At 38.7% G+C, this 23928-nt stretch overlaps 3 protein-coding genes across 3 annotated transcripts; 2 read left to right on the forward strand and 1 right to left on the reverse strand.

Annotated features, from left to right (window-relative positions):
* Positions 1–332: 332 nt before the first annotated feature.
* Positions 333–12108, reverse strand: LOC148067423 (adhesion G protein-coupled receptor F1-like). Its single transcript, XM_087805945.1, has 19 exons — positions 12033–12108; positions 11549–11621; positions 10901–10952; positions 10705–10839; positions 10455–10625; positions 9929–10045; positions 9717–9805; positions 9590–9648; positions 9400–9515; positions 9130–9333; positions 8857–9063; positions 7851–7973; positions 7605–7783; positions 3761–3934; positions 2320–3699; positions 2210–2251; positions 1113–1157; positions 970–1030; positions 333–903 (listed from the first exon to the last, which is right to left on the reverse strand). The coding sequence occupies exons 1-19, from the start codon at positions 12074–12076 to the stop codon at positions 863–865; spliced, it is 3312 nt and encodes a 1103-aa protein (XP_087662071.1). The 5' UTR covers positions 12077–12108; the 3' UTR covers positions 333–862.
* Positions 12109–20301: 8193 nt separating this feature from the next.
* Positions 20302–21246, forward strand: LOC148067424 (trace amine-associated receptor 1-like). Its single transcript, XM_087806379.1, has one exon. It carries the CDS (start codon positions 20302–20304, stop codon positions 21244–21246), a length of 945 nt encoding a protein of 314 aa, XP_087662505.1.
* A 1375-nt stretch (positions 21247–22621) lies between these two features.
* Positions 22622–23548, forward strand: LOC148067425 (trace amine-associated receptor 4-like). Its single transcript, XM_087806380.1, has one exon. The coding sequence runs from the start codon at positions 22622–22624 to the stop codon at positions 23546–23548; it is 927 nt and encodes a 308-aa protein (XP_087662506.1).
* Positions 23549–23928: the final 380 nt, after the last annotated feature.

A 23928-nucleotide genomic window follows, 5' to 3' on the forward strand; every position in this document is an offset into this window, starting at 1 on the left:
CCGTAAATTCTCCTTTGCCAAATGCAGTTCAGATATAAAGTATAAAGGCGATTGTTGTCACTTTTTCTCATTTTTGTTGTATTGCTTGTTGCTTTACAATGCACTTACTTGATCATTTCTATCTAGAATACAAAATAAACTCTTCACTGCCAGGGTTTGAATACCGATGTGCGCCATCGCTCTTATAACTGATTTGATTGGCAAAGTAAACCAAAGCTACTTCTAACTTTGCATTAGTGTTGGTGACATTTCTTTGTTTGCAAATGATGCTGCGTCTTCTTGCCAAACAGAGGACAAAGATGCTTGAAATAACAAATGCATATAATGTGATAATGGTTTTATTCATCAAAGCTTCTTCAGATTAATAAATAAATGACTTTTATTTTTCAACCACAATCATAGTAATACATTTATTGTGTGAATACATTCATTCATTTCACATCGCATCACTTATTTTTTTTTTTAAATGTCTTGACATTTTATTCTATGTTAATCTTTGTATCCTTTGTCTTTATTTGTCTTTGATCTACGTTCTTTATCTTTAGACTTAGATTGTGTCATCTTGTACTTTCGTTTTATTTCTCTTGGTTCTTGTTCTTTTATTTTTATGAATAATCGTCTGTATTGCTCTGTCTAATTCAAAAATCAATAAAGTTCTACCTAACCTAACTATAAATATATAATATAAATATATAATATCACACAGATACATTCACATTTGTCTATAGCCTATATTATTCTATCTTGTGTACCTGTATATAAGATAGAATATACACATAGATGCATTCAGTCTTTGGAGGGAAAAGAAGGCTCATTTTTAGAGGTAGTTGCCCATTAATGTAAAAGTGCGGTTGTGGATTCCTCAGATGTTGCTCGCCGAATTAGACGTATACACATTGTAGCCTGTTGAGAAACAGAAAAGCAAGTCAGCCTTTAAAACCTCTTCCTCTATCCAGTTCATGTTCATACCTCTCCCGCCTCTCCTCAATCTGTCCAAGAATCCACTGGAAGATGTTCCAGAGGTGGTGTTCTAAATGAACAGTAAGAATTAGAAAATAAATAAATAAATAAATAAAGAATGAAACTCTATCCAGGACAGGAACAGATCTTACCCTTGTGCTGTTTGTTGAAGTTCTTGAAACAAGTTCCTTTCGGACCTTAAAGAAAAAAGAAAGAAATGAATGAATTGTGTCATCAAGCTGTTTACCAGTAATACCTGCTCTTCTCAATTTGATATTATGGCTAAAGCTATGTTGTTAAAGTTAGATATTATGTTTTTTTTAGTTATTAAACTAGCTGTGCCACATATAGCATGTTTCTCTTCATGGCTGGTATTTGTAAACGATCCCTTGCTAACAGCGCTAGCATAATTTGCAAAAATAACAATACATATTTTGGCAACTAATTTGTTGTCTTTTTTTACGGTAAATAAATACATAAAAACCGCAAAAGAAAACATAAAAATAGATATTTCTAAAATATCCTTATTTTTTACACGAGCCAAAAAAGGTATTCAAGGAAAGTTTAGAAATATTAATAGCATAATCGACTGTTTAAATAACTTGTTTTGTAAAAAATAGAATTATAATACAAAAGAAAAGTACTTGAGTTTTGTGTTCGACCTCAAGGGGGCAGTATTGAAGTTCAAACCACTCTCCCCGTCGTTTTCGAGTGGTGAAACATTTGTTAAAGTTTTTTTTTTGTAATGTATTAGAATAATCAAAAATTTACTTGCTAGAATAATGAATAAAATGTGAATTTTTATTTTTTCTTAATTTAAAACAATTGTGAATTGATTCATTTTTGGCTCCAATCTGTCAATACGACTCAAACTCGACCTCCAACCCAAGATACAAGTCCGTTCACATACATTACTGCGAAAGGTAAACTCTTCCACCTCTTTTGTAAATTAATAAATACATCTTTCTGTGGTTAAAGTGCTCCTGTTGTTATTTTGTATCATCAATAATTTTCCATTAGCATTATACTCAAGACTAAGTAACTTGAATTGATCAGGAATAAAGAAGGAAATCATCTAGGATGGGGATTTTAACCTCTGGGTCAAGATAACAGACCTCCACCACTGCATAGGTATTTATGGAAGACGGGGAGGTCTTTCATCTTGACCTCAAACACAGGCCTTCGGGTCACCTTGACCCAGAGACAACACAAGGGTTAAAGCCAAGGGGAGTATATTAGTCAAACCTACCTTTTTGTCCCACAACGTCCCAAACACGAGAATGAAGAAGCCCTGGCAGTAAAGGATTGCGGTGGTTAGAACACGACAGTCAAAGAATGAAAGACAAAGTCAGGTCGTACCTGCAGTGAATTGAAGAAAGCGAACGATATGTGGAGGCCTCTGTTGTTGGGCGCCACCATGGTTCCCACGCCGAGACTCCAAGTCAATCCGAAGAAAGGCGAGAGGATCGCCACAGTTCTGACTATGACGGCGATATCACTCTGTTGCTGACTGCGAGCGTTACCCAACTCCTGCCGTCGCCCCATCAGCATTTTGATCAGGACGTATATCAGGATCACCAGGTTTATAGCCACGATGGTCAGCGCGGGAACCACGAAGGCCAGTAAAGCCTTGGACTGGTAAAAGTTCAACCAGCACAAGGTAGGCCCGGCGAGGTACTGCTGGTCCGGTGCGGTCACCGCTATGGTGATGACCGCGATGAGGAGCGGCGCTCCGTAGCCGAGGGAGAAGCCGACGGCCACCTTTGAACGCTTGGACGAGCCGGTGTTGAAGACGGAGACCATGCTCTTCAGCAGCAGGATGCCGAAGAGCAGCATCCAGAAAAACAAAGCCAGGTAGAAGAAATGTATAAAGAAGGTAACTGCACTGCAGGTTCCTTCACTTGTCACCTCGGCATCCGACACAGCGCCCCCTATGATGAACCAAATGTCCGCGACAAGAAGCGAAACGGCGATGTTAACGATGCAGATGTGACGCAAATACGCCAGGTCCTTCAACTTCATCCTCCTCCACGTGTACGCCTCGATGATCAGGCATATCAGCAAGCAAGCGATGGATATGCCGACGCCAATGTAGGTCATGATTGCCAGAAAAAGGTCTTCGGGAGCTTCCGGCGACATCAACATCGAGAAGGTGGTCAAGTGGTTGCACGTACAAGTGACGGTGTCGTTGACGGCGCTGACCAACTGGCAGCCCTCGCCGTCCCACCCTCCCAGTCCTTCGTATAGGCTGAAGTTCCAGAAGACGCACTGCGGGTGTCCTAAGCTGGCGTTCCTCACGTCATACGTTAAGGACACGTTGTCGACGTCGCCGCTCGACTGCACGATGACAACGTTGCCATTGATGACGGTTAAGGAGGAATTCTCCTCGTCTCTGGGCGGGAGGGCATTTTCCATCGAAAAAAACGTTATGACCGTGAGGTCGTTGGTTTGTCCGCTGGAGTCCTGAACGTCAACTTCCACCGACGAATTGTACTCGGAGCTAAAGGTGTTGGCGAAGTTTGTTCTTTGGAGGAAAATGTTTTTGGTTGAAATGTTAAAGGAGCCACTGATCAGGCCAGTGGAGATCCTCTCTATGGAGAACAAGAAAACTGAGCTTGTGCTTTCATTGCTTGGCTTCACAATTTCTCTTGTCTTAGACAAGACTGCTTTTCTATTCAGGTTATCCCAGGAACGCTCGGTTTTGTCACTGGTAAGGACACTTGCGGTCCTGAGAAAATCCTGAAGGAAAGAGAGAAGAGTTCACACAAATGTCTCGTGGATCTGTCAGAGGTTCACTCACTGTGAAAGATGCTGCGTTAAGCGAGATTGCCGGCGACATGAGGTTTGCTATATTGTTGAAGATAAAAACAGTGGCGTTGAGGTTGTTTGGTGATTCAGCCACGTCATTTTCCAGTTCCTCAATGTTCTCCCTGACTACCTCTAAGAAGGCTGGCAGAGTGTGGTTGTTCAAATGCTGTGAAACAGACAAAAAGACGAGTGAACTGGCTGCATTCATTGAGACCCAAGCTTCAGTCCAGTAGTGGTGAAAAAAACCCAAAAATGAAGATACGCGCACTAACTATAAATTATATTTGTACAGGAAGTAGGTTTTGCAAATAATAAAATAAAACGATTGCATTTACAGTGTATTTTGATGCAATATTTAAAGTAGTAATTAAAATACTGATAGGATGTTTCTGTTCATTTGGCAGTTGCTTTAGAACTATTTTGCTGATATTCCTCCAATTGTGTTTTCACTAAAAATTTATTTTTAACTTTGTGTCCTTAAAGAGCAACTAATGTGTTGATGTAAGTGTCTATTACAGGGGTGCTCACACTTTTTCGGTTTGCGAGCTACTTTTATAATAATAATAATTATAATAATTGTTAAGTTCAAAAGATCTACCTTCATAAAATTTGCTCAACGTAAGTAAGAACATACTTCACTCAGATGACTTGCACTGAATGGAGTGAATGATGATCAGTCATGATGGAAGGATGTGTGGATTTAATCATCTTCATATAAAAACTGACTTACATAAATAACTAGATTCAAATAGTGCAGTCCGTGAGGAGCATATTTCCTCATAAGAAGATACTTTTCCTCTGAGAGTAACTTCCAAAAATGTCCATGAGATCCATGAGACCTGGTCTTAAGTGTCAGCCTGTCGTGTTAAATCTCATCCTCCACTGCAGACAAGTTCAGACTCATATGTACTAAGAATTGCATTGATTTCCTACTAAAAATGGTAATTTGAACCCAAATGGTGCACAAAAAAGATTCATGTGTAAGAATCTGTGCTTGACACGAATTCAAGTCCTTTTCCTTTGTTCATCAAAATCAACAAATAATTCAGACGGGTTCATCCCTTTCCATGCCTCCATTTTAACATGTCAATCATATTCAAATGAAGCACAAGACTTAAATTTCTCCATTTCTGTGATCATGAAAAAACAAAAACAAATGAAAACATGAATTCAAACTAACATTTTATATTTGTTAATTTTAAACATGTCTGATATGAATCACACAAGTGGATTATTTAAATTTTAGAACATCTTCAGATGAAGTTTAGAGAATAAAACTGTTAACCAGTAACTTCACATCATCATCGATTTGTCTGATCGTCTCTGACGTCATTAGAATGTGTGTCTCACCTGCACCTGTTTAACGTGTTTGGGTTTAAGCGTATTCTTATTATATTCGTGAGATAAAGGTAATTTACAAATGGTCATCATGTGATGGTGTATTAATGCAAGTGTGATTTAAGGACGCGATCACAAACGGAAAACCAGCATTTGTTGCGCTTTCATTGAAACCTGCAGCTTAACTTTGATGGACCTGACGTCATGTTTCTGTGACTCTCGTAGAGAAGAACCTGAAGCGATCAAACGCGCATTATTTTGTTCGATATATTATTTTAAAAAAACAAGCTTATAATTCTATATCGTTTTTCTGAACTGCGTAAAATGACTGTCGCACGTTTTGCTCTTTTTATTCTCGATTCATATGAACTTTGCCGAGCGTTCAGTGGAAGAGGCTGAAGCTCTGATTAGCTGCTGTGCATGTCAATCAAATTGTCAACCAATCGGCGCAATAACCATTTGATTGACATGCACAGCAGCTAATCAGAGCTCTCTTTACTATTTTCTTATATCATATTTTATTAAATCACGCGATCGACTCGCAACAGCTTCCGATCGCGATCGACATATTGCCCACCCCTGGTCTATTATATAGATCTTGAACCTCTATTGTACTCATCAGTATGTGTCTGTTTGTACAAAACTCTCTTCTCATTATAAGATAATGTGCTTGAGCCCCGCCCACTGAAAACACTTATCTGGAGATAAAATCTTGTTTACCATAACCACACCCACTCCGCTGTGACTGGTCAAGCATCAAGATGTGTAAGTGTGTGTCAACAAACGCTTGACCTCCAAGGGACTCGTTGTATAAACAAAGCGGTGCGTGATTACAGCTGGCTGTCATAATAGAGTCTTGTAACCTCTCTTTTGCTGAGAATTCAGACGGGGGGGACTTTATATAGTAATTACTTCATCATCATGATAAGGGGCTTACTGCATTTTTTTAAACGAAGACTTTTTGAAGTGAGTCAGTAGAGTGTGCCTAAAATGTCAGTGTGAAAAAAAGCAATACAATAAGGTATAAGATATATAATAAGGTCTGGAGGTTCCAATGGTTGACCTTGATCTTCAGCTTGACTGATGCCTTAGAAAACCAAAACGTTTTTTTTTATCCCACATAAAACATTTGGAAAAATAGTTGTTTAGTGAACCTTTTTGTCCCTTGTGTAACATTTCCTGGTGAAAGGTTTTCTACTCGAGAAATGATGATAAAGATCATTGATCTTTCAATCATGGCAAAGATAAATCTTTTGTTATGCACTTCTGATAATCATAAAAGATTGAGATCAAGATGCAGTTTTACCGAAAAAAACAGTTCCTTGTATGTGCTGGAACAAGTTTGAAGATCAAAAACAAATCAGTGAGCATGTGGTCGGTTTTTTTCCTATTAAGTCTGACATGTTGATGTTCCTGTTATAACACATGCTCGCGAGTTCATTGTGATCTTGTCGCAGACAAAATTGTTGTTTGACACTTTGTGCTTTTCTCTTTTAAATAAAATACTTTCACTGTTGAAATATTCCTTCATCTGTTGTGTGGCTTTATATTGTGTCTGTGTGTGTTTGTTAATCATACTTTTTGTTTTCGTTTTTTTGCTTGAAGTGCGTTTCAATGGTTGAAATTTGAATAACAAACAAAAAGTACCTTCAAGCATAAGTTATTTTTATAGACAACAGATAAACATACCTGATGCATGAGGCCTTTTTAATGTGACAGGAATAATGAACGCAGGGACGTGATGTCACATTGTTTTACCGCATAGTTTCTTGTCATTCCTTTCTATATTGTTAGCGGAATAAAGTCTATCCAATTATTGGGCTAGAGACAGGGAACACCCTGGACAAGGATACCAGTCCTAGGGCACACAAAGACATACAACCCAGCACATACAAGCTCATACCTACCGACAATATCCTCAACTTCCCAATCAACCGCTGTATGTTTTATGGACTGTGGGAGGAAACCGGAGTGCCTGGAGTAAACCCACTCAACGACGCTAAACACTGTGCCACTGTGTATCCGTCATTTATACCATATTGTTTTTATTTTAGTTGCTTACATGGAACAGATGTCAAGAAATAACGACATCAAATATGATGAAAAATGGTAGTTACTGTTTACAAAAACTAAGTAATTTATATTTATATAGCGCTTTTCCAGACCAGGGTCACAAAGCGCTTAAACAATCAAAACAATACTCAATAAAATATATACTTTAAAGGTCAAGATAACACCAAGAACAACACAGGAGAAAATCAAGGAAAAGTCTGCACAAATAAAAGTGTCTTAAGATGTTTCTTGAAGGAGTCAGTAGATCATCAAGTGCAAAGAAAGAGGAAGATCGTTCCAAAGCTTAGATTCTACCTCTGGTGTTCTTTACTACACAACTTTGACCTGATAGGACTTCTTTCAACATCCAACTTTCTGTAGCTTTACCAACATGCAACTGGATTGAGTAACATAGAGTAAGTATCCACAAACATTTGGAATCTCACCTTGGACTGCTCAAGCAGCTCCAGGATCACCTTCAGGACGCAGGTGTCGCTTCGATTCCCCCATCGACCATTGCTATTACAAATTGCCGTTTTCTCTCCCTCCTCGTCTTCTTCACAAGAGGCTCGGCCCTCGTCGTTCAGCAAACCATTTCCGAACTCATCATCGACGCATGTAAAACCTGCGCGCGAAGCTCAGTTTAGACCTTTTGTTTCATTCAAGTATCGGCAAACAGGACGACGACTCACTTGCATCTGTGACTTTCATGGTTATATCTGCTTTGTATTGTGGATACGATGCCACCTCACAAGTGAATGTGTTTATTGGTGTGGAACAGTCCATACGATACGGGCGGTCGATCTCCTGGGCTTCTGTGAAACAGACATTAACAAACAGTGAGTGCGGCCACTTTGGCAAAACTTGTACATTTTATTATTATTATCTTGACTATTTAACGGGCATGATGCAACCGTGACGGTAGTTATAATAAAGAACTTGAGAGTAATATCCAGTAATAATACAAGAATAATTTTATAGTTCTATTTATTATATATTTTCATATTCCTGTTGTGTTGAGGTAAAATCTGACTCATTTGAAAAAACTCATTGTATTTTACCTCTATCACTGAAACATAGATGTACAAAGAGTCACTTAGTGAGAATATACTTGCAGTCAGGGGAGGTGAAAAAAGAAAAAGAAGAATGAATTTGAGTGTTTTGCGTTCAAGCAAAAATCCCAGGTGAGGCACTGGAGAGCTGTGCCTCATATCTGAGGATCCAATAGAAACTGGATCACATGGCCACATGTCCGCATATCGCTAATATGAACTAACAGAGATATTTTCTATCTGACTCTCTACAGCCTGTGGAATGTCTTGAACGTATTTTTGTGATAATTGCTCCTGGTGATTGTACAATAAAGTGAAGACAAAAGTCAGCAGGTGAGGCACAGCAGTACCTCTGATGATATGACATTCAACTTGTGATGGTAAATAACAGTGTCTTATTGAAAAAATATGAGAATATTGTTTATTTAAGTAATTGAAACGAAGAATAAACGTCATTTTTCTTAGCATGAACCTAGATTTTGAAGGGTTGTGTGTTCAAGCGTTATTAAATTAAGGGGAAACTGAAACACTTTACACACATATATTGATATTTATATATTCACACTAGAGGCAAGATCGGTGATATCATCACTTACTTTAAATAAAGAGGAAACAGAAATGCATCCCAGCTTTGTTTTGGACTTACCTGTCTCGTTTAAGTTCTTGAACCTCACTTTGTACGGCTCCTGAACCGAGCACCTGAGTCGCACATCACGGTCTCCGTCCTCACAGTTGACTTGCCCGTTGATAGGAACCACTTTGACCAGAGGTTCTGGTTTGAAGTTAAATGGTTCGTTGAATCTCTCACGGAAAATAATATTATCCGTAGATTTCAGTCGACATTCGTATAATCCTAGAACAACAAGGAAATGGAATCAAAAATGAGAGAAACTATTTCAAAAATCATGTAGTTGCTCACCGTTGTCTGTCAGAAACATTTTCAATATTTTGAGTTTGGCGACTCCATCCTCTATGGTAAACCTGTGTTGATCATCTTCTCGTATTACTGTGTTGTCAACCCTCCACTCAGCAGTCCAGTTAGTAAAATCAGGAGGGCCGCATGAAAGTGTAACTTCCTTCCCGAAGAAGACCTCGGCTGGTTCGGAAACTAAAGTATTTTCACCTTTAAATGAAGAACAAAAACCATAAACATAAATAGATTCATGTTCATTAAAATAGGGAAACTTACTGTCAACTATCACATTGTAGACACTCCTGATCTCTCCAAGTAATCCAGATGTATCGACTTCAGTACCACTTGGAAAAGTGGCTTTCACTGTGTAGTCTACGATTGTGCTCCCGGAGCTGCATCAAAGCACAACAAATATATCCTCATTATTGACTCACCAAAGTTTCTCTTTTTCAAATAAGTCTCTCACCTGAACTGCAGGGATGTCACTTCGGAATCTGGGAAACTTGCTTCAAATGATCCTCTGATCTATTTTGGGACAAAGAAAGTTGGTTGTGGTTCCACGGTTTCTGGTTGAACAGCTGGTGAAGACTTACAATTCCGATGATGTTTCTGTAGAGTGGACTGGTGGGGACGTTGAAGGATTCTTGGAACGGTAAGTCTATGGTGAACGTGGAGGTGAAGTCTGTGCAGGAGGGGAAAAGGAAATGTATTGTTATTGTTAAAATGTTATTGTATGTGTACAACTAAGATTTCCCCAATGTGGGAAGAATAAAGGTATCAAATAATCCATTTAAAATCCACATACTGCTTTCTGTCGGTGTCGTTTCCACTTTTTTTGTAATCTTTGATTCCGTTGGAGTCATTGCACTCGGTGTTGTCGGGTTTGTTGTCTTCTCACTCGTTGTTGGTGCCATTGTGGTGACTGTGGGAAGAAACAATCATGCTGCTTATATCGACAACATACGCCTGGAGCACATCAGTGTTTGTCCGTGTGAAGCTAGAGTTATTTGTACACATATACCTGACAGTCAGTAATTGTAAGCTAAATCTTGACAATGAAAAAAGTATTTCGAATAAAAGTATTGTGAATAGTTTGGGTCAACAACAACAAAACAAATATACAGGAAGTAAGTTCTTTTTTTTTCCCCTCCTCAAACATTTTAATAATTTTTGAATGATTCAAATCAACTTCCTTATTGTCTGTTACGACAAACACGTCTTTGAACAGCTTCACCTTTATGTCTATTTTTGGCGTTTGTTTTTAAGCCTATATAAGTTGTTTTTTTTGACATGTCTGTGTTGTTTTCTTGTGTGTAATGATGTATTGTTACCTGTTCTGTTTGTCAGCTGGCAGTATTCACCGTCAGTTGGGATGCCACTGATACATCCACACCTGCCACTGATGGAAGCGTCACAAGCCCCATAGCTCACGCAGGTCTCACTGGAGAAAGAATAACCCTCCTCGCATCTGCACTGGGTTCCGTTTTTATTCGGTAAACACTCTGCCGTGACGGACAGTTGATGCCAAAGGTTAAGAAGAGAAATGCAAGAGTGAAACATGACACAAAAAAATAGCCAAACCTGTTGTGGCGCTAAGGGATGTTATCTGCAAAGTGTCGTTGTTCACATTAATAGTAAAGTTATTTAATAACCTCAAAACACTTTGGATAGAAACTGAAGATTCCACAATGATGTCGATCACAAACTCTCTAGTGGCTGGAAAACAAGACAACATGTTAAAAAGGTATTGACATCTTTTGAATAGATGAAAACTTACTGGCTCTCCTCACTTTTTCATGACCTTGAAATTGCTGGGCATCAAGACTTTCCTGTATAAAAACGTGTGTTTAATATTCCTCATATATGTCCTGGAAATATTTAGATGTGTTCTGTGACAGTTTTTCATTTATCCTTCTAAAAAGCATGATTCAAAAGTAATAAAACCAGGAATGTGAGTTTGCAAAGTTGAATCTTTAGCTTCTTCCTTGGAAGATTTTTTACCCATTTAATTCCACTATCTATGTTTTAATGATTAACATTTTTTAATTTTCTGATTATATTTTTTCACTATTTGTGCTGAACTATTATGGACTAATTTTTCTAATTTCCTTTTACATTCTTTTGAATGTTTTATAATTTAGTTTACCATCCAGTTATTAAAGAAAAAATCTCTGAAGAATATATTCCATAAAGGATTGAATTTCATACAGATTTAAATGATTTAATCTTGACCATGCGAGTAATGAACCGGTTTAAAATATAATATAAGAATCTGTGCTGAATACCATTATATCGTAATTCTATTGTACAAAAGGATGCATCATCAAGATCTCTTTCATAATTTCCTCATACATTTGAATTATTATATGGAATTTACTTCAGGTTTTTGCAAAAAAAAAAATGGAATGTGTGTGTTAAAGCTTACCTGTTGCAGCAGAAGCAGAACAAGAACAGCGTACGGCAACTTCAGTACGGCCATCACAGCTGCATAACTAGATCTGTGCACAATTTAAAAAGGGGGAGACAATTTAAATGTAGAAAAAAAGGGATTTCAAAACTATGCAGTCGATCGCTTAGTGAGGAAAATAATATGTAAAAAAGGCAATTTATTTGTAAATATCCATCAATTAACATTGATGCAGCACAACAACCTGCAATATAAATCTGATTTTTTTTTAGATTAAGTTTCCTATAGAACCCTGAATTAAAATTAAAACATTTGTTTGCTATTGATAGTGGGAAACGAGCACAAGGCATCATGCAAACTTCACAAATGAAAAAATCATTAAAATAGAGGAGTATATATATTTGGACTATAGATGCACAAAAAAGCTTATTTTTCCTACAAAGATCCGTCAGGAATAATCGAAACATACGTATCTGCTAAAAACAAGTGAGAGTTGTTGTACCTGAGATTGCACTTCTGGCTCAGACAAAGTAGACTCCACTGCATGAAATCATGTTCGAGAATGACTCTGGCCGATCATTTCACGTTTAAATAGGAAAGTACGCGGCGCTGTCGACTGGAATGTTTTGAGTCACGCTCCTGTTTGACGAGTTGAATCTCCAGTTCCTGGCAGAGTCTAATAATGTATTCAAATGAACCACAGACACAAAGAGGTATTTATGCACAAGGAGAACTTCTGCAGCTTCGCATCCTCGTCCACAACAAACTTATTCTCCTGTTTTAGATTTATGTCCGACCACAGGTTTAATGACCTCTTAATGACTTTTCCAACCCCTTGTTTTTATGTCTTGGTGTGGACTACCTAAAAGTATGGCCGATTCTTTAACTATTTTATTATTAATTATTATTATTAATATTTATTATGTCTTATTATTATCCTTGTATTGCTCTTCCACCACTGGATCTTAACTCACTTTTCTTCTTTGTTTTTGGGACTTTCCCAAGCAGCTCAGTTCTCACATTTTGCACCTCCTTCCTAGTCACTCCAATCTCCTTCATGTCGTCTTCTTCATCCTGTCTATCTCATTTCCTGGCATAATACTTACTAGAATACCAAAATATGGAGTATGTGTCTCTTCAGGTCTTTGTTGAGAACAATTAAGATTATTCTGTTCATCAATCAATCATTTTTAGAAACCTACTTCCATTGGGAATGTATAAATGAAGACATATCTTTTTTCAATAAGTTAGCTAATTTAAGATTTACCACACATTTCTCACCTTTATTAATAACATACCAAAAACATATCTATATATGTATTTAAATGTAAAATCTAAATCTGAATCAGGACAAGATGACGGTTGCAATGTGACTTCAGTTTGTGTCTTTAGTTCAGGGATAGGCATGTCTAACAAGTTGAAAAATGACATTCAATTATAATCTGATGGAACGACAATGGAGAGGCAGAAACCTGGAGCAGAACCAGACTTCTGCTGGAAGGGAGAAGACATTCACGGAGGATTGAGAGAAAAGGGAAAGAAAAAGGTAGAGAACATTGAAGAGCAAAGACAGCAAGGTCATGAGACCCTGAACATACACGATGGATGGATTAAAGCAAAAATCTAAAAGTTTTATATTCACCCTATGATGATTTTTACTGATAAGAAAAACATTGTGTGGAGTGTTGGAAACTATGTTTTTGCTGGTGGATAAAAATGTAATGAAAAAATAAATTGATGGTGATTCACAGCTGTATCTCGCTTGTTTCCCTAGTGCTTTAAACCTAGTATTATTTTACACATCTGTTCGTCTTATACCTGAAAACAAATGTGTTTGTGGTATCCCTTGTGTGGTCTCTTGGTCAAGGTGAACGGCCTCCCTGGCTTCCGCAAATACATATGCAGAGGTGGAGGTCATTCACATTGACCTGGAGACCACACAAGAGATTGCATAAACATTTGTTTTCAGGCCACCGGGTCACCTTGACCCTGAGATTACGCAAGAGTTTGGCAGCACCTTTGAGAGACGACCAATATTTTTTAAATTCATTGGTTAATGGATCCTGGTGTGAAGATGGTTTTAAGCAACAAATTTAAATCTTAAGTCTATTTCACTGTAATTTCTGCTTAGCACGAACAGATACTTCACACCCGCAGGAACTTTTTTTATTTTAAATGCAGTCATTGAAGTGTGACAATCTGGTCATTTGATCTGTTCGAGCAGGAATTTCTAGATTATGTCTTAAATCCAGTGACAATTTTCTCTGACAGGCGACTTCACCTCAAAGCAAATTACTTACTTACTTACATTAAGAACCACTTTGTCTTACAGTACAACTTGCACTTTAGCCATTCTGGCTCAACAGTAACTCAAACACTAGCTACACATATCTAACAACATTTCTGTTTGATTTCTCCTTCCTCATGAACAAAATAAAATATTGATCTCAACCTAAATTATCCAAGAAAAGCGGACTCTATCTCAAAGTTTAGTTTTGAATACAGAACATTTCTCAATAGTTACTATTGTCTATGGTGATCATTTCAACAAAAGGTCAGTATAATAAGGGGTAATTTGAGGTAGACTTCTGATGCGCAGACTGCAGCGGAGGAATGTTTTCTGCCTCAGTGACGACTACTTTAAATGAAAAAGATCCTATGTCTGTTTTTTTTCTGTCTGGGACGGCTTGTGGTTTTTTGGTTGAGTGTTCATGTTACAATGTTCTATTCATGTGTAAAGATGATTCAAGTCTAGCTCGGTTTCATACGTTAAAGATGAGATTCATGACACAAGCAACAAAATGTGAAAACCCTATCTAACTTTAATCTGAGTAATAGTTTTTAGAAGGGTTAATACTAATGACAGTCTGATGAAGCTTCATGAAGCAGTGTCATTATTTTCAGAGTCCACCGGGTGGCGGTCTCTGCACTATTTTACTTTGTTTTAACAACTGTCCTAATGAAACATCACATCAATTTTAAATGATGTTGTTCAGAGGTCAGTAGCTGGCGCCAGCAGTTTAGTTTCATCAGAACACATGTTTAAAACGAAGGAAAATAGTGCAGAGACCGCCATCTAGTGGGCTCTGAAATAACATGGCAAGAGCAAGAATTGAGACGCACTTATGCACTAACTTTGAGTACGCAAGTATGCGATTTGAGACACAGCACAAGAAAAACCTCTCGCACCCACGGCCTGTCTCATATTTCTTTTCAAAGATGTCAATGTACTCAATAAACTTATAGCGAAAAAATAAATACCTAGAAAAGTGTACCAACATTAGCATATCTGTGAATATAATATCAACAACACAAAAGTAGGTAAATGGGTTAAGTTAGCTCTTTCATCGGCATGAGACATTCAGCTCACATAAGCCTAACATCAGTGTTTCTTTTGTTCTGTTGGGCAGGCGGACAGCAGAATACTTGACCCATATTAAAAGTGAGTAAACACCTGCCGTGCAAGACGTAGCCATGTTTTGGGCTTGTTATTTAACCTCAAACGAGCTTTAAGGTACAAAATATACTTTATTTGTTTGACTATTTTTCATTTGTCAAGGCCTCATTTCTTGCTTCTTGGGTCCTCACCTTGTTTTCTAATTGTGTGTTTTTTAGGGAAGTATCTCCAGGTGATGAAACCTTCAACACAAATATTCCCTGTACTTTCAGAAGGCTCTAATGATCCCAATCCTTTCTCGGTGATTAACCCTTGTTTACCCAACAAGGCGCCACACTTGGGATCATTCAACAACATCTTACATGCTTTGTTGTGTTTGTTTCGATGTCGTCAAAGCAAAGCCCAGGCTGGATAGGTGAGAAGAGGATGGTGCAAATGGGTGTGATCGTTGTCGATGTGCGTCATCGCAGCGAGAGGAAGCTCAGGGACTAATAAACACTTTGATTCTTCTCACCTCTAATGGCCCGTTCACAGTACCACAGGGTCGCTAAAAACAACAAATGATGAAACTCACGCTCACGTGTGATGACACACTAACGTCATGATCTTAAAGTAACTTCACCTGCTTCTGTTAATGTTGCTTTTGTTCTAAAATGTTATTAAAAATGCAATATTTAATCGATGATTCTAAGTTATTTCTATATGTATATGTATATGTATTGTATATGCTAATCAGATGAGAAGCATCCGTTCTCATTTCACTTCTACTAAATTTTTTTTTTCTTTAAATGGGTTTTTGTTGAACTTAATGGGAATTTCAAGGCGGCCTTCCATTTAATGATAAAAAGAGAACGTTATTTTATAACATGTACATTTCGGCAGCTCAGATTGTATTCTCACATCATTTTCTATTTCAGGTTTGGGCTGTAGAGAGTATGTTTATTTAACTTCAACAATTTAGCCTAAATGACCTCCAGATTTGCGAGGATAATATGGAGAAGGTTTCCTGTTGCAGAGAGTTTTGCTAATGGTCTCCGTGAAGGATCCTGGTTTCATGATAAGCGTCATAGTCTTATCCTTTTTTGGAAATCTTTATTAAGAGAAAACGCTTTTTTTTCTCAAGAAAAAAATCTATTGATGCTATGTGGTAGTGATGGTCTGGTGAAGCTTCATGAAGCAGTGTCATGTTGTTTAGAGGTCAGTAGGGGGCGCGGTCAGTTTAAAAAAGATGTTATGGTTCATTAGAAAAGTTGTTCAAAACAAAAGGAAAATAGTGCAGAGACCGCCATCTAGTGGACTCTGAGAATAATGACACTGCGTCATGAAGCTTCATCAGACCGTCGCTACTATGTCGCTCACCCAACAATGGCCCAAATACGTTTTCATAGTTTGATTCATTCTGAAAAAGAACATAAATAAATCCCAGGTATTTTCACTTCTGTTTGGGACGATTAGATGTAAGTGTCTCTGTACTACTAATAAGGTACAGTGGTATGAAAAAGTTTGGGCACCCCTGTACATTTTCATGATTTACCTTTATAAGTCATTGGTTGTCTGGATAAAAAATCCAGTTAAATATATCTTATAGGAGACAAACACAGTGATATTTGAGAAGTGAAATAAAGTTTATATGATTTACAGAAAGTGTGCAAGAATTATTTAAACACAATTAGGCATGTGCATAATTTTAGGCACCCTTATATCTTATTGATTTTAATACCTTTAGCACTAATTATTGGAACTCAAATTTGGTTTGGTAACCTCAGTGACCCTTGACCTCCATACACAGGTGAGTCCAATCATGAGAAAGGGTATTTAAGGAGGCCAATAGTATTTTTAGTGCGTTTGTGCGTCTCAATTCTTTCAAACACGCCCACAAAACTGAGCATGGTTCGATGGACACTAACCACCCGAAACAGCCGCCATCTTAATGACGTTTTAAACGTAAGTTACGTCATATATATATGCATATATATGCATATACTTACAGGTGTATTTTCAGCAGCAGTAGAAGGATGACACGTGTGTCTTAGGTGCTGATACCAGCTTAAATATCTCGCGAATATTTCGATTCTCATATTTTTTCTTTATTTCTTTTTCCAAACTTGCAAAACGTGCTGCCAGCAGGTGTCGATAGCGTTGAAACAGCTGCTTGAAACATCGTTAAATAGAAGTAGAAGAAGAAGCTGTCATGTGATTTCCGGTTAGTGTGTAGCAGCAGTGTTTGATTTGAGACATACTGTCTGTGGAGAATTTGTGTACTAGTTAGTACGTACACTAAACTGATGCATACTAACTTCTAGTATACTAAGAGTAGTATGCGATTTGAGACACAGCACAATTGTAAGTGTTTCTCCTCTTTGCATCTTCTCTGAAGAGTGGCAACATGGGAGCCTCAAAACAACTCTCAAATGACCTGAAAACAATGATTGTTCAACATCATGGTTTAGGGGAAGGATATAGAAAGCTATCTCAGAGATTTAAGCTCTCAGTTTCAACTGTGAGGAACATTGTGAAGAAATGGAAGACCACAGGCACAGTTCAAGTTAAGGCCCGGAGTGGCAGACTAAGGAAAATCTCAGATAAACAGAGGCGCAGGATGGTGAGAACAGTCACTGTCAACCCACAGACCAGCTGCAAAGACCTGCAACATCAACTTGCTGCAGATGGTGTCACTGTGTATCGTTCAACTACTCAGCACACTTTACACAAGGAGATGCTTTATGGAAGAGTAATGCGGAAAAAAGGCTTTTCTCTGCACACACCACAAACAGGGTCGCTTGAGGTATGGAGACCACGTCCAAGAATCAGTACCAAAGTTGAAGTTGTGCCGGGGCTGGATCTTTCAACAAGACAATGATCCTAAACACTGCTCAAAATCTACTAAGGCGTTCATGCAGAGGAACAAGTGTAACGTTTTGGAATGGCCATCTCAGTCCCCAGACCTGAATATTATAAACATTTATGGTGTGATTTAAAGCGGGCGGTCCATGATCGGAAACCATCAAACCTGACTGAACTGGAGAGGATCTGTAAAGAAGAATGGTCGAAAATACCTTCCACCAGAATCCAGACCCTAATTGGAAGCTATAGGATGCGTTTAGAGGCTGTTATTTCTAAAGAAGGAGGATGCACAAAATATTGAGTAATTTTACTTTTGTGATGCCTAAATTTATGCACATGCCTAATTTTGTTTAAATAATTCTTGCACACTTTCAAATATCACTGTGTTTGTCTCCTATAAGATATATTTAAATGGATTTTTTTAATCCAAACAACCAATCATTTATAAAGGAAAATCATGAAAATGTACAGGGGTGCCCAAACTTTTTCATACCACTGTATTTGTATTTGAGAAAAACAGAGATTGCCGACAATATTAGTATTCCATTATTCAATTTAACAACAATAGACAGTCTTGTTATCAGCTCTTAAATGCATGAGGTGTGTCTGTGTGCTGTTCAATGTAGGAATGTGAGTACAATAGAACCAACACAAAAGTATCAAGACATGCCCTATGATTCCAGTCACAAATACCTCATCGATGACATACAACCCGCGGCGATCTGGTCGTTCTCGGTGGGCGGAGCATTGTTTTAATTGAGGTGTGTATTATACTTTATTAAGTCGTTGTACTCCCTGTTTGCTTTCATAGAAAATATTCCGGTGGCTGAAGAGTCAATGTGGCGTCTGCCTCTTTCACATTAGTGTAGAATGAAGACAAACATAAGCAGGTGCTCAGAGTTCTTGTTTACTTCGGTAATTCAAGAAAATATTGTTGAGTGGGGCCCGGCAGCCTGTGGTCCTGCCAAACTGTCAAAGGATTTTTAACCCTTGTGTTGTGTCTGGGTCAAGGTGAACGATCTCCCTGGCTTCCATAAATACATATGCAGTGATGGAGGTCGTTCACCTTGACCCCGGAGACAACACAAGGGATACCACAAACACATTTGTTTTCAACCTCCGCCAGGGCCCGGGGCTTAACAATCAAACCAGGAAGTGAGACTCGAGGCCAAGAAAAAGACAGGACATGAAAAAAAAGTTTCAAAATGTAGAATAAAAATGGTTCGTTCAAGTGTTGTGGATTAAATAATGTATGATTGAATATCATTGTTCAGTTTGACCAACCATGTGTAACACAATACGTATTCTGGTTATTCACAAAAAAATTCTGTTTGGGGGTAAAATATTTAATGAAGCTCTCGAAACAACTCATTTTATCCCTCATCTTTAACCCTTGTGTTATCTCAGGGTCCAGGTGAACCACCAGAGCACATGTATTTTATTATCTTGACCCAGAGACAATGCAAGGGATACAACAAACACATTTGTCTTCGAGCCTAGATAACACAAGGTGAGGTGACATTTAGCACAACGATTCATTAAATCCTTATATTAATCAAATTATTTTAGGTTTTAATCTAAGTTATGGGAAACTCCAAAGTAAATTATTGGATGTATTTTATTTTCGGTAAACCTAAAATGGAATGAAATGTGTCGTAACTGTATATCGTCTCAACAAAATATATATCAACCGGGTCACGATTATGCTACTTCAAATTCAAACTTCACTCATTTCCTACTCACCCTCATGTCTACTAAGGTTGGTATTATTTTAAGAGTAATCTGTTCTTTTTAAGAGTTATAGACAAAAAAGATCATTTTAATAAAGTGACTGCAGGGGACGAACTTCCTCCAAAAAGACACTAAAAAACATCCATATACGTGATATAAACTGGAAGTATTTCCGAAAGTACTCCGGTAAGTCAGTCTACTGTCTACGCTGGAAGCACTTCTGTTATTCACTTTTGGAGTACTTAGTAGTTAATATCGCTTATTATTCTTTAACTATCTGCAACAAACGAGCCTAAAATACAGCTTTTTTTTAAAAAAATATCAGGACATTTTTCCTCGTCAAGCCTTCAATACAAGACGGCATTAGAGACGAGTAGTATGGAGATATATGGATGTTTTAATCATATTTTTGGAGGACGTTCGTCCACTGGGTGCTCAGTTGCTACATTAAAATGAAAAAACTTTTTTTTTACAATAACTGTAAAAAGGAACAGATTACCATGAAAATAATAATAATAATAACTCTTTGTCCACACGAGGGCGAGTAGAAAATTAGTGTATTTTAAAAGTTGGGTGAACTTTAATGTTGATCTTATTTTTGTTTTTCATATGAATCACAAAAGCAAAAATGAAAAAAAAAATGGAATTTTAAGGTGGACCAAGGTTGAGTGATAACTAGTAACTAGAGTAACTAATCCTGATTGGATGACGTCAATGAATAATGATGAGGTGTCGGTGTATAAGAAGAAGCTCGTCCAGCACGGACACTTCAGTTGCTCTATGCTTCGTAGAAAGACTCATGGAAAGCCTCAACAGGACTCGGACACATCCCTGTTCCAGTTTTGGGGATATTCCCACTCGTGCTGTGGTCTGTTATCTGTTCTACTTCTCCCTCTCTCTGTTAGCCATCGTCACCGTTGGAGGGAACCTGCTGGTGTTGGTGTCCGTCTCCTACTTCAGGAAGCTGCACACCCCGACCAACTCCCTGCTTCTGTCTCTGGCCGTGTGCGACTTGCTCGTGGGCGCCGTCGTCTTCCCTCTCTCCATGAGATTCCCAGAAAGTACCTGTCGCCGTTTTTACAACTCTTTTTGCAAAGCCCGGGGGATATTCGACTTAACTCTGTGCATTTGTTCTATCCTTCACCTCTGCGGCATTTCCGTGGACAGATATTTAGCGGTGTGTCACCCCCTGACCTACAGAAATAAGATAAACATTCACGTGGTCGGAGGGATGATTCTTCTCTTCTGGTCTGTCCCGGCAGGGATCGGATCCCTTTTTTTATTAGCAGAATCTCAGCTCGTCATGAGTTTGGAGGCGAACATCGCAGGACTGATCTTCTCCTTTTACCTGCCTTTCCTGATCATCATCGTCATCTACCTGAAGATCTTCCTCGTGGCCGACAGGCAGGCACGCAACATTCAAAAGTTGACCAGCGTCAAGAGGTCCGCCAGCAACCGGCTGGAGCGGAGGTCCACCAGAACCCTGGCCATCGTCATGGGAGTGTTCCTGTTGTGCTGGCTGCCGTTCTTCCTCTGCACCACCGTGCGGGTCTTCAGCAACGTCGTCCTGCCCATGTTGATGGTGGAGACGCTGAACTGGCTGGCGCTGTGCAACTCCATGCTGAACCCCTTCATCTACGCCTTCTTCTACAGCTGGTTCAGAGTCGCCGTGAAGATCATCGCCTCGGGTCAATTATTTCGCCAGGATATGAAAAACTCACCGTTAATGAATCATGTGACGTAACTCCTCTGTGGGAAGAAGGCGCGATCGATTCAGTTTTAAAACACAACACAACATGAAATGATGAACACAATTTTATAGATATGAGACAAAACTTTTTCACTTTTACTTATCATGTCCTCATTTTATTTAGGATTTCCCCAGGAAATGTAAGATATTGACATTTTTATTGAAACCTATTTAGTTAATATATACTGTGTATAGACAGACAGGTAGATATAGATGGATAGATCGACTCTTTTTTCACACATACATACAATTTTAGGTAATTTTTTAACCATAATTTGTTTAATAAATTAAATTGTGTAAATAATTAGACACTGAATTTGTTTCCCTGGATTCTGTTGATATTTCTGGGTTCAAGTGATGTAGTTGATTTTGTTCAATAATCTGTAAAATAAAGAAACATTTTACCATCATTATTTAGAATCATACTGCGATAAATGTTGTTTATTATTATTTGTGTTTATTGACGTTGCCTTTCTTTGTTTTAATACAACTGTAATGCTCCTCTATATAAATAAAGTATTCATGAATAGACAGAATAAAGTATTTGTTTCCTTTTTTCTTCCATCCTTGTTGTATTTGATAAATCTTTTATGTGACAAATTTGAATCAGATCTGGTCCAGATCTTTTAAGTTTTAACATTCTATCAAACCAGTGTCTTGTATCGTGTAGTAAAAGCAAAACATCGACATATTTGAGTAAATCAAAAATAACAGTAAAATAAACTATATAAATAAATAAATAAATATGGTCACTAGATATAATAACATCAAACTTGTGAATTTAGCCGAAAACATAAAGGAATAGAATAATATATAAATGAAAAACATGTCCTATATTAATGTAGTAAAACTGTAGATTATAAAAATACACATATATAAAAAATACATTCCAAATTATTTAATGTAGACATTATAACATATGAATAACAAAACTATGGTGGGAAAATAAACAATTAAAGTCTCCTACTGATGATAATATGAATTAAGTGATAAATACTACAGTTAACACTAATATACAGTATATATAAAAAAAACTGTTGTACTTTAATATTAAACTGATGGATAATCACAATATTATAGCAACAGATCCAACACAAGAAGCCATCATTGCATAAACATGTATTGACACAGTGCAGTGAATAACATGATGTCATCACACACACACACACACACACACACACACACACACACACACTCGTCACGTGACCTCGGACACGTCGACTGCTACATAAGTGTGTCGAGCCACGAGCCGCCCTCAGAATCAACTTGGTCGCACAAGTGAGCAAAATGTAGTGAACGCATCTCTCAAATCGACTGTTGTTATTATTCACTGTTATTTATTTTGATTTCAGCTGAGCAGACCCTGTGAATGGATCGTGTATCAGTCGTGCAGAACTGGACCAGCGGCTGCAGCGACTGCGTCTCCCCGCTGACCGCCGTCTCCTACTTTCTGTTGGTGGCCAGCGTGTGCATCTCCGTCTGCACCATGTGCGGCAGCCTCCTCGTCATCTGCTCCATCGTCTACTTCAAGCAGCTCCACACGCCCAGCAACTTCATCATCCTCTCCCTGGCCGTGGCCGACCTGCTGATCGGAGCCGTGGTGATCCCGCTCAGCACCGCCTTGCACGTGGGCACGTCCTGGCACCACAGGGATTCCATGTGCTTCGCCAGAGGGGTCTTCGACATCCTCCTGTGCGCGTCCTCCATCCTCAACCTGTGCTTCGTCTCCGTGGACAGGTACTACTCGGTGTGTCAGCCGCTCAAATACAGCCAGAAGATGAACTCGCGGTTCACGGCCACCATCATCGTCCTGATCTGGACCACCTCCTCCCTCGTAGGGGTGACCCTCATCGTCATGAACTTGATCACCAGTCAGTCTCGTCAATGCATCGTGGTTCTCATCGACGGTTTCTCGTTCGCCGCCGCGCTCTTGGTGTTCTTCCTGCCTTCTACCGCCATCTCCATCGTTTACATGATGATCCTGGTGGTGGCTCGGAAACACTCGCGCAGCATCAGCAACAAGGTGGACCAGAAGGCGACCATAACTCTTGCGGTCGTCATGGGCGTCTTCTTCGTTTCCTGGTGTCCTTTATTTTTCAGCGTCGCCTTGAGCGTGAGGAGCGAGTACAGGGTATCTGAGGAGGCCATGCTGGCCTTCAAGTGGCTGGGCTGGTCCAACTCCATGCTGAATCCTCTGGTGTACGCTTTCTTTTACACGTGGTTCAGAACGGCCGCCAGGATGATTTTGTGTCGTGAAATCTGCCGCGAGGATCGTTCTTATGCCAACATTTTCTAACACCTCGACGCCATCAAAGAGGCACTAGTTTTCTTATTTCTATATGTTTTTAGACTGTGTGCCGTCAGAATTTTCTGTTTGGTAATGTAGAAATATTAGTGATGTTCTGTGTCACATTTTTCTGAATCATCCGTTCAGCACTGGGGTTGAGGGGGCAGCACCCAGAGCAGAGAAGTTCTTTCTCCACAGGATCCTCCTGCAGCTCTTCTGGGTGAACAGCCAGATGGTCCCAAGACAACCATTATTCTTAGTCAATCTAAAACAGACGCGGGGGGGGGGGGGGGGGCGCATGTAGAAAATGTTTTTGATAGTGACAGATGACAATTTCGCTTTGTATTTATTATTGTTATCTTTTATCATTTTATCCTTTTATCTTCATC

The sequence above is a fragment of the Callionymus lyra genome, chromosome 13, assembly GCF_982586985.1.
Source record: "Callionymus lyra chromosome 13, fCalLyr1.hap1.1, whole genome shotgun sequence".
NCBI classification, from domain to species: Eukaryota; Metazoa; Chordata; class Actinopteri; order Syngnathiformes; family Callionymidae; genus Callionymus; species Callionymus lyra.